The 9,609-nt window shown below is 53.7% G+C and overlaps 1 protein-coding gene across 1 annotated transcript in view; it reads left to right on the top strand.

The window, feature by feature from the left end:
• DLEC1 (deleted in lung and esophageal cancer 1) overlaps window positions 1–9,540 on the top strand; it is an 84,858-nt gene extending 75,318 nt beyond the window's left edge. Inside the window, exons 26-37 of the mRNA XM_003781896.3 lie at window positions 968–1,086; window positions 1,567–1,637; window positions 3,042–3,247; window positions 3,346–3,462; window positions 3,558–3,683; window positions 3,795–3,889; window positions 4,108–4,192; window positions 4,357–4,566; window positions 7,744–7,905; window positions 8,527–8,680; window positions 8,987–9,110; window positions 9,206–9,540. Coding sequence (XP_003781944.1) covers window positions 968–1,086; window positions 1,567–1,637; window positions 3,042–3,247; window positions 3,346–3,462; window positions 3,558–3,683; window positions 3,795–3,889; window positions 4,108–4,192; window positions 4,357–4,566; window positions 7,744–7,905; window positions 8,527–8,680; window positions 8,987–9,110; window positions 9,206–9,329 — 1,593 coding nt within the window. The 3' untranslated portion in view covers window positions 9,330–9,540. The remainder of the gene's footprint in view (window positions 1–967; window positions 1,087–1,566; window positions 1,638–3,041; window positions 3,248–3,345; window positions 3,463–3,557; window positions 3,684–3,794; window positions 3,890–4,107; window positions 4,193–4,356; window positions 4,567–7,743; window positions 7,906–8,526; window positions 8,681–8,986; window positions 9,111–9,205) is intronic.
• Window positions 9,541–9,609: the final 69 nt, after the last annotated feature.

Genomic DNA, 9,609 nt, shown 5'->3' on the forward strand with positions numbered 1-9,609 from the left:
CCTGTAGTCCCAGCTACTTGGGAGGCGGAGGCAGGAGACTCGATTGAGCCCAGGAGTTGGAGGTTGCTGTGAGCTGTAATGCCATGGCACTCTACCCAGGGAGACAGCCTGAGGCTCTGTCTCAAAAAAAAAATAAAAGAAAAGAAAAGTTGTTGGTGAAGGTGCAGAGGAAGTATGCTTCCTGGCACGTGGGCATGAGGTTGCACCTTGGTACCACCCTTTGGAGGCACGTTGGGAATGTGCTAGGTGCACATTTGAATTTTCCCCAAGGAGAGAAGAGGACAAATGTTTAGATTATTTTATACCAGATTTACTTTTTTTCCAAGCATTGTTTTAACAAAGAAAAATTGAAAAGTAAATAACCTCTGAATCTATGTCTATGAGTAGAGGGTTAGATAAAAACCTCAGGTCACATCCCTGCAGTGGAATTGTGTACAGCCTGTTATGTGATGCTGTAAATTTTTTCATTAGTAAAATGATCTCATATTGTTAGAGAAAAGAGAAGATTATTAAAGAAAAACATGTTGCCCAGTATGCTCCCCACTTATATCTGTGTTTTATCACCAGTGTAGATATTTCTACCCTAAAATGTAAACAGTGAGGCATGATACAGGGGTAGGATGATATTTGGTTAACATACTCTTAAAAATAAGCATTTATTACTTTTATTGGAGAGAAAAATCATAAAGTTCTTTCCATTTAGAAGATGCAGAAAGTTGATCAAAAGGACCATGAGAGAACAAAAATCCTCCGGCCGCAGGGCTGGTGGCAGAGATGGCAGGAGGAGAAGGGGAGCTGATGCCAGACAGCCCCAGGCTGTTGGGTGAAGTGGACTCTGACAGTGCAGAGTGTGGCTGGGGATAAGCTGTGGGGACCTTGGGCTGGCTAGACAAGTGGAGGCCTTGCCTGGAGGAAATGTGGTAGCAGCCTGTGGCAGGAGACATAAAGGGTTGGTGTGTGTTTGCAGGTAGGAGACCTGCCACCAGCAGTCATCCCCGTGCATATGGCTGTGGTGGGCTGCCCCATCAGTTCCCTGAGGACCACCTACTACACCACTGACAAGTTGCAGAAGGAGCCTGTCATCAGGTACCTCATCCTTGCCTTTCCTACTGCTCCCTGATGCCCCCGCCCCTGAAATCCTCTAGACTCTAGGCAGGGCTGCTCATGCCATCTCATTGCAATCCAGCTAGCCAGGGCTATTTGGTGGCACCTACAAGGTGGCTCCAGGGAACGTCTGCCTGGAGAAAAAAGTCCTGGGGGACATGTTGCCGCCTGCACATCTCTGAGGGCTTTGTGGGGAGGGTGGAAGACCTGGCCCCCTACACAATTGGGCTGGAATCAGCATGGTCGGCTCCAGGTGGGCAGGGATGGGTTGCTAGGGCAGGAAGTAGCCCTGGAGCACAGTTCACCAGGAACTGCATGGGGAAGGCTCCCAGCTTCAGGTCTCAGACCACTGTAGTTCCTCCTTGCTGCCTGAGCCCCAGCCAGAGCTGTACTCTGTGAAATAAGCCTTGCCTACAAGGGTGCTGGCTGTGGCTGGGCTGAATCTGATCTCCCTGCCTGCAGGTTTGGTGCCCAGGTCTCTGGAGGAGACACAGTTACCAGAACCCTTCGCCTGAATAACTCTAGCCCTTGTGGTAAGATGCCTATGGAGCTCTCACCATAGGCTATGCCTCGTGAGCCAGACTGGGAGTGAAGATGGGGCTGGGGGAGATGACAACCCATGAACAGATTCAGGAGTCCAGGTGGCCTGCAGTTACTGAGGGAGGCATGGAGAAACAAGGTGGGAGTCACCTGAGCCAGTTTTGGGGTTCAGAGAGAGCCACTGCTGTCTTGGTGGACGGGACTGGCCCTTGCCCAGCCTCAGGTCTCCCAGTGTAGATAGGATCACAGATGCCCTGCTCTCATTGGGGTCACTACACATAGGGGCAGACACTTCTAGCAAATCCCTTTCTTTATTCCTTCAGTCAGCAGGACCTGAGCTACATGCCAGGCGCTGGAGGTACAGGACAGCAGGATCTCTGCCAAGGGACTTACACTCTGATGGGTGGGATAGACGTGACCATGGACTGCAGTGTGTTGAGTGCATTGAATATGACTGAAGGGGCAGCCAGAGTGCTAGGAATGTATTAGGGGGTCCAGCCATCCCTGTAGGACATGTAGGCTGAGCCCAGGAGGAAGGTAAGTCAACATGGCTGGGGGGAGCATGTGGAGGGTGAGGAGTGCTCAGAAGAGCTAGGAGAGGTGCAAGGGGCTGACATTGTTGAGAGGGGATGTTGACCATGCTGATCCCTGGGGTAGGAGGAGAAATAGGACTAAAGGTGGAGGGGATGAAATAGATGCAGGCACACGTGGAGCCTTAGGACAGGAATTCAGGGACTTTCGATTTGAGGGCTTCTGAGAGATGAAGTGGGGCTGTCAGCTGAGTGCTGGGGAGGTAGATGGAGGAGCTGGAGAGGAGCAGGGACAGCCTGGCATTGTTGGGGTACAGGCTGGAAGGAAGAATCATGTGGGCCCAGTTTAAGCTGGGGACAGATCTAGAGATGGTATTCTGTTCAGGGGGTACTTTCTGCCCTCATGCCCACAGGTGCAATTCAGTTTCTCCAGGACTAGGCTTTGCCAGGTGGGGACAGTGATGGCAAAGGAAGTTCTGAGGGTGCTGGCAGCTCCCAGAGACTGGCCTGGCTGGGGAAGGAAGTGAAGGCAGGCACAGCTAATGGGTAGAAGGGGAGGAGGCAGCAGCCGGTTAGCAAATAGGCCAGACGGAGAGGCATTTGTGGAGAGTGGAGTGTCTGGCTTCAGGTTTCCGAATGTGGAGGCCTGCCTTGTGACCATGAGGCAGTAGAGCAGGATGGCATAAGCCTGTAAAAACTACTTTTTTAAAATGAGGTTTGCCTAGAAGTGGCATTAGAGAAACAGCGAGGCCCCCTCCAACTTGGGGTATGGGGGAGTGGTTAACCTCTGTCCAGAGTGTGAGGAGGGAGGTCCAGGGGAGATGGTCTGTTCCTTATTCCCCACCCGGGCCCCCATGCCTATCCCAGACATCCGCCTGGACTGGGAGACCTATACTCCCGAAGACAAGGAAGACCAGCTAGTGGAGCTGTTGGTGTTTTATGGACCACCATTCCCACTGCGGGACCAAGCCGGGAATGAGCTCGTGTGTCCTGAAACCCCTGAGGGCAATGTCTTCCTCTTATCCCCAAGTCCCTCCAATGTGTCAATATCCAGCCTTGAAGCTGCCCCATCGGTGAGCAGGGGAGGAGGGACAGGGTGGGCTGCCACTCTGGCTGCTGGGGTGTGGCCAGTGGGCCAGGTGAGCCCATGTGAGCCTCAGTTTGGTGATAGGTCGAGAGCAGTTCCAGCACCAGCAGCAGTGAGGCAGAGAAGCTAATCTCAGTCATCCTGCGGGAGCATGAGGGCGTGCTCACCGACCATCTGTACTCTGTCAGCCCCAAGCAGGTGGTAAGTCAGAGTGGGGGCTGGGAGTTGTCTTGTGGCATCTACACTGCCCGGCCAGTGGGCATGAAGCAGTGCTGAGGCCACTGTGTTCATACCAGGTGGTCCCTGCTGGGGGCAGTAGCACCATCTACATCTCCTTCACGCCCATGGTGCTGAGTCCTGATACCCTGCACAAGGTGGAGTGTACTGGCTATGCCCTGGGTTTCATGAGCTTGGATGACAAGGTGAGCTTCCTGGCCGGGGGGGGGGGGGGGGAACAGCCACTGCCTCTCTCCTGGGTAGCATATGGCTTGCTCAGCCTAGGGACCACCAGTGATCAGGCGTGGACTTGGCAGGTGCAAAGGGAAATTCCAGGGAAGAGAAGTCGCCTGCAGGACTTTGCTGTGGGACCCTTGAGACTGGACCTACATGGCTATGTGAGGCCTGCACAGTGAGTTGTCTGGGCTGCCTCTTCCATCCCCCTGTGGGAAGCACCCTCACTGGGCACTGGTGGAGCCAGACAGGGGCCACAGAGCAAAATAACAGAATGGGAGGGAGGAAAGGCTGGCAAGGAGGCCCAGGGAGAGGGTGGCCCAGGCCAAATGAGCAAAGTAGGGGCAGCCAGGAGGCTCCTGTGCCTGGCCTGCCCTAGCAGTACCTGTTATACAGGCTAAGTGTGGAGCTGGACTATGGCAGCAGCATGCAGTTTCGGTGCCAGGCCAGTGACCTCATCCCGGAACAGCCCTGCTCTGGGGTGAGTGCTGCCACCCTCTGGCCCTGCCTGGCTCTCATATGTCCCTGTGGGTCCTTCTAGGGCACAGGCCTTGCAGTCTGAGTTCCCTCCCACTTCCAGGGCCATGGGCTTGAGAAAAGGGAAGAGATGCATCCCCAATCTCCCCCACCTCTGTGGCTGCCCAGGTACTGAGTGAGCTGGTGACTTCCCGCCACCTGAAGCTGATCAACACTACAGAAATCCCACACTACTTCCGGCTCCTGGTTTCCAAGCCATTCTCTGTTTCTGAAGATAGGGCTGGCCAAAGCCAAAGATCTCCTGGCCAGAAGCAGGAGTGTGAGGAGATGGTCTCAGCAGGCAAACAGCTGGTGCTCCGGCCTCAGGAGAACATGCTGGTCAGTAGGGGGTCCACAGCCCTCACTCCTATGGCACACACTCACATGTGTGTGCCGACAACATACCTGCCCATCCTCACCTCTGTACTCAGACTCAAACTGCACGTCTGACCCCACTGTGCCCTGCATGCGTGATCCCTGGTGCACTCCCATTGACATACCACTTTTAGCACCTCTGCACAGGTGACTTATGTATGCATGGATGTCCCAGACATAGTGTCCACCCACATGCCTGCTGCAGAAACACACCCACACTTCAGTCTCACCCTCCCAACACACAGTGATATCCTGATCATGAGCAATGCATTCCCATGAGCATCTCCACTTCCCACATACACTCCCTCCCTTCTCATGCACCTTTGCCCAAGGGTTATGCCCAACTGAGGTGAGCCCATGGCTGGACTGCCATAATTGTAGGGCACTTCAGGCCCCATAGTCATTTTGCCTCTTCTGACAGGGAATCAGTGAGAACAGGATGCTAGATTCTGAGTTTGGTGTTGAGGGGGTGGCAGGGCCCTACCAGGAACCACTAAGTTCTTTTTTTTGGGCGGGGGGAGACAGAGTTTTACTATGTCACCCGTGGTAGAGTGCTATGGTGTCACAGCTCACAGCAACCTCAAACTCTTGGTCTTAAGAGATTCTCTTGCCTCAGCCTCCCAAGGAGCTGGGACTACAGGCACATGCCACAACACCTAGCTATTTTTTTGTTGTCGTTGTTTGGCAGGCTTGGGCTGGGTTCGAACCCACCAGCTCTGCTGTACGAGGCTGGCGCCCTAGCTGCTGAGCTACAGGCACTGAGCCAGGAACCACTAACTTCTGACTCCTTTGTTCTCCAAGGCACCCAGAATGAGGATAGGTCGCAGGCCTGTGTGGGGCTAGATGTGTGCACATCTGCACAGTGACCCTGGTGTGCATGGGCGGGCCAAGAATAGACTACGGGGCTGGGTGCCACGCCCTCTCTCCCGCTTTCCCTCCTGTCTGAGGCCCTCATTCCTTCTGTCCTTGCAGGGCTTTCCCTTGTGCTCATGCTCTCTAGACCCCCAGCTGGCCCTCGCCTTACTCTCCACACTCCTGGTCAGCTCATCCACTCCCAGGGCCTCAGTGAACAGCCACATTCATGTGAACATGTCACTCTGTGTGAGGACCTGCCATGTGCTAGATGCTGTTCTAGGTGGTGGGCCTCCCCCATCCCTCTTGATGGAAGTAGGGGAGATGAACACAGAATTGCCGAGGACAGAAACAAGGGCCCCCCGACTCCCCAGCACTTGCTCCCTTCTTCAAGGGCTAAACTGAGGGGAAGGCCAGAGCAAGCCAGAGGACCCTTTCCACCAAAGCTCCCCCATGGGGCTTTGCACTTAGCTACCAGGTATTTAAAAATCCTTGGGGATATCCTGGGAAAGCCCAGAAGTTCCCTTAAAACAGGACATCAATCAGATAACAGTACTGCATCTCACACTTCATGTGCTAACAATGCTCGAGGCATCTGGCTCCTGACCAGAATTCTTTCTCAAGTTCTAGAAGCACACTCAACCTGTCCAAACCAAATTCCCCATCCACTCTCCACCCTGTCCTGTCCCACACTGGTGTCCCCTCTTTCTAGGGGTACTTCCCATCAGTAAATACCACCACTCTTACCCTCTTGCCCAAGCCTCGTTCTAGTACTTCTCATCCTGGGCTCCTCTCTTTCTGACCAACCACTAAGGCTGTGGATGTCCTTCCTGAATCTCGCCATACTTCTTCCTCCTCTCTGTCTCTATATCTTGGTCTAGGACAGTGGTTTCCAAGCCTAACAATATAGCAACGCCCTAAAGATAGAAGCCCCAGTCCTGCCTCCAGAGATGTGTAAAATTTGTATTTTTCAAACAAAAAGAAAATTTAAAAAATAATTTCCTTTTTATTAGACATGATATAAAGCATTTTAAAAGCTAAATTACACATAATTATCACATGATACTACCTAATCACTAAGCCAGTTTCAGAAAAGACAAATTTCTTATTTCAATTTATTCAGTAAGATGACATCAAAAATAACAAAGGCGGCTCGGCGCCTATAGCTCAACCGGCTAAGGCGCCAGCCACGTACACCTAAGGTGGCAGGTTCGAATCCCCAGCCCGGACCCGCCAAAACAACAATGACGGCTGCAACCAAAAAATAGCCAGGCGTTGTGGCGGGCGCCTGTGGTCCCAGCTACTTGGGAGGCGGAGGCAGGAGACTCGCTTGAGCCCAGGAGTTGGAGGTTGCTGTGAACTGTAATGCCACAGCACTCTGCCCAGGGGGACAGCTTGAGGCTCTGTCTCAAAAAAAAAAAAAAAATAATAACAAAGGCCTTTTTCCCTTCTACCCTAGTCCCTAAATTTACTTTTAAAACTAATATATATTTTAGGCTGGGCATGGTGGCTCACACCTGTAATACTAGCACTCTGGGAGGCCAAGGTGAGTGGACTGCCTGAGCCAGAGTGAGACCTTATCTCTAAAAATAGCCAGGCATGGAGGGTGCCTGTAGCCCCAGCTACTTGGGAAGCTGAGGCAAGAGAATCACTTGCCAAGCACTTGAGGTTGCTGTGAGCTGTGATGCCACCACACTCTGCCAAGGGCGACAAAGTGAGATTCTGTCTCAAAAAAACCCACTTATATAAATTTTACTTATATTTTTAACAAATGCCTCAGTTGATCATGATGAGCTTGTGCTAAAGACTGTGTCTGGGAAGCAGGAACCCAAGCTCCATCCTGTCTAGCTTGAGTTATAGTCTCCTCCTCCCAACTGGTTTCTCCTACCTGCATGGGCCCCTATAGCCTAACTCCTGCAGAGCCAATGACCCCTGTGGGAGGCAAAGTTGACTCAGATGTTTCCCTCCTTAAAACCCATCCAAAGCTATTCATGGTCCTCAGGATAAAGACAAAGTCCTTCCTCAGTCTATGGGCCCAACCACAGCCCAGGCATAGGAGGTGGTGATGGGTGGTTCACTTGCTGTCCCTTCCCCTCCAGCCTCTGACCCCTGAGGGAAGGTGCAGATTAGCCCTGGCTAAGCAGGGTGCTAGGCAGCATCTGTGGAATGAAAGCACCAGGCAGGGGTGCTGCTGAGCTGTTGGGTGGGTAAGGCTGGGCCGCAGCTTGGGGAGGGAAGAGGCCACCCACCCTGAGCAGCCTGCAAGGTCGTTGTGTCTCATCTGGCCAGGTGAATGTGTATTTCTCACTCTCCCTGGAGCTGCTCTCCTATCAGAAGCTCCCAGCTGACCAGATGCTACCTGGGGTGGACATTCAGCAGAGCGCCAGTGGAGAGAAAGAGATGGTGTTTATTCAGAATCTGCTCCTGGAGTATAGCAACCAAACCACTCAGGTACCTGAGTCTCAGCCTGCTGCACATGGCTCTGTTCTGGTCAGAGGACAGCAACAGCACGGCCCTGCCCTGGGGGCTCCCTCTGGCCTGAAAGAGGCCCTAGGCAGCTGCTGGGGCAGAGGTGGGGGCCCTAGGTGATGGGGTTGCGTCCTACAGCACCTGAGGGTGATGTGGGAACTGCCTGGAACTAGAGTAGAATACAGGTAGGGCCTGAGGCCAAAGGACATCTCCAGATGGCCCAGGGCCCAAGAAGAACTGAAAGTTGGACCACAGGGGTCCCCATAGGAGGGAAAAGGGGTGGAGGAGAACAAGGAGGGGGTGGAGGGGCATGAGGAGGAGTAAAGCAGGAGCAAAGGTGGAGAAGGGTGATCCAACCAAACCCAGCGGAAACAGGGACTAGAGCTTGGTGGGAGTAAGGGTGGCAGGGATGGCAGGGAGAACAGATGGCACTGCCTTGGCCCATTCCCTGCACAGACTCTGCTAGCACCCTTGCCACCCACCAGAGTTCCTCCCTGCTATCTTCAGAAGCATCAGTACTTAGAGTTGGCAGGGCTTCCTGTGTCCCAGAGACCCAGGCTCAGAGCCCAGTTGGAGTGGGCAAGGTTGCCTGGTCCTGTGTAGGTTGTGCCCTTGCGGGCCACGGTCGCTGTGCCTGAGCTGCAGCTCTCCACCAGCTGGGTGGACTTCGGGACCTGCTTTGTGAACCAGGAGCGAGTCCGGGAAGTCTACCTGATGAACCTGAGCGGCTGCCACAGCTACTGGACCATACTGATGGGTCTGTTCTGCCTTCCCACCTGCCCACTGCTCCCCTATGGGGCTGTGCCAATACAAGACCCCCAGGAAGGGGGTATGCCCTTGTCCCTGCATGCTTGCTCTCAGGGCTAGCACCACCTGAAATTTATGCAAAGATAGCCAGTCCCCCAATCCTAAGTGATCCCAGGGTTGTCCTGGTCTGTGGTGCTGAACAAGGTAAGAGGTGTACTCCTGAGATGTAGGCAGGCCTGTGGGTTGGTGAAGGCTTTCCAAGGCAGCACATTGAGCTGCCTAAGCTGGTGTATGTCCTCTCTTCCCATTGGTGCAGGCCAGCAGGAGCCAGCCAGGGATTCTGTGGCCTTCAGGGTGTCCCCAACCAGTGGGCTTCTCGAGGCACGACCCGTCAATGCACCTCCAAACTCCATCACCCTGAATGTTTACTTCACTGCCAGGTACAGCATCTCTTGGCCTCCCCCCCACTGCCCACAGGGCCCCAAATCCCTGCTCAGGGGCCCCTTCTAACCTCAACCCTACCCACTCCCCATAGGAGCAGTGAACTGTATGAATCCACACTGGTGGTGGAAGGCATGCTTGGAGAGAAGGCCTGCACCCTTCGGCTCCGGGGCCAAGGCTCTTACGACGAGAGATACATGTTGCCTTACCAGCTCTGAGGGTCTGCCCCATGCCTCAGCTCTGGTGCCCAGCTGTGGAATAAATATGGCCCAGGGCTGAGGAGCAGGTCTGCTGGGCAGGGACACATACTGGGAGCCCTCTGAGCAGCTACTGGAATGGAGAATCCCCCTTCCATGACACATCTCAGTGTAGGCCCTGCACATGTGTCCTCAGAGCTAATGTAAAGGCTAGGTGGAGACCATAGCAGTTGAGAATTGTTATTCATAGAACATACAGAAGACCAGCATGGCAAAAACTGGCCCCTGGAATAAAACCACA

Source organism: Otolemur garnettii, unplaced genomic scaffold (assembly GCF_000181295.1).
Source record: "Otolemur garnettii isolate 467f Iridium unplaced genomic scaffold, OtoGar3 scaffold00002, whole genome shotgun sequence".
Taxonomy (NCBI): Eukaryota; Metazoa; Chordata; class Mammalia; order Primates; family Galagidae; genus Otolemur; species Otolemur garnettii.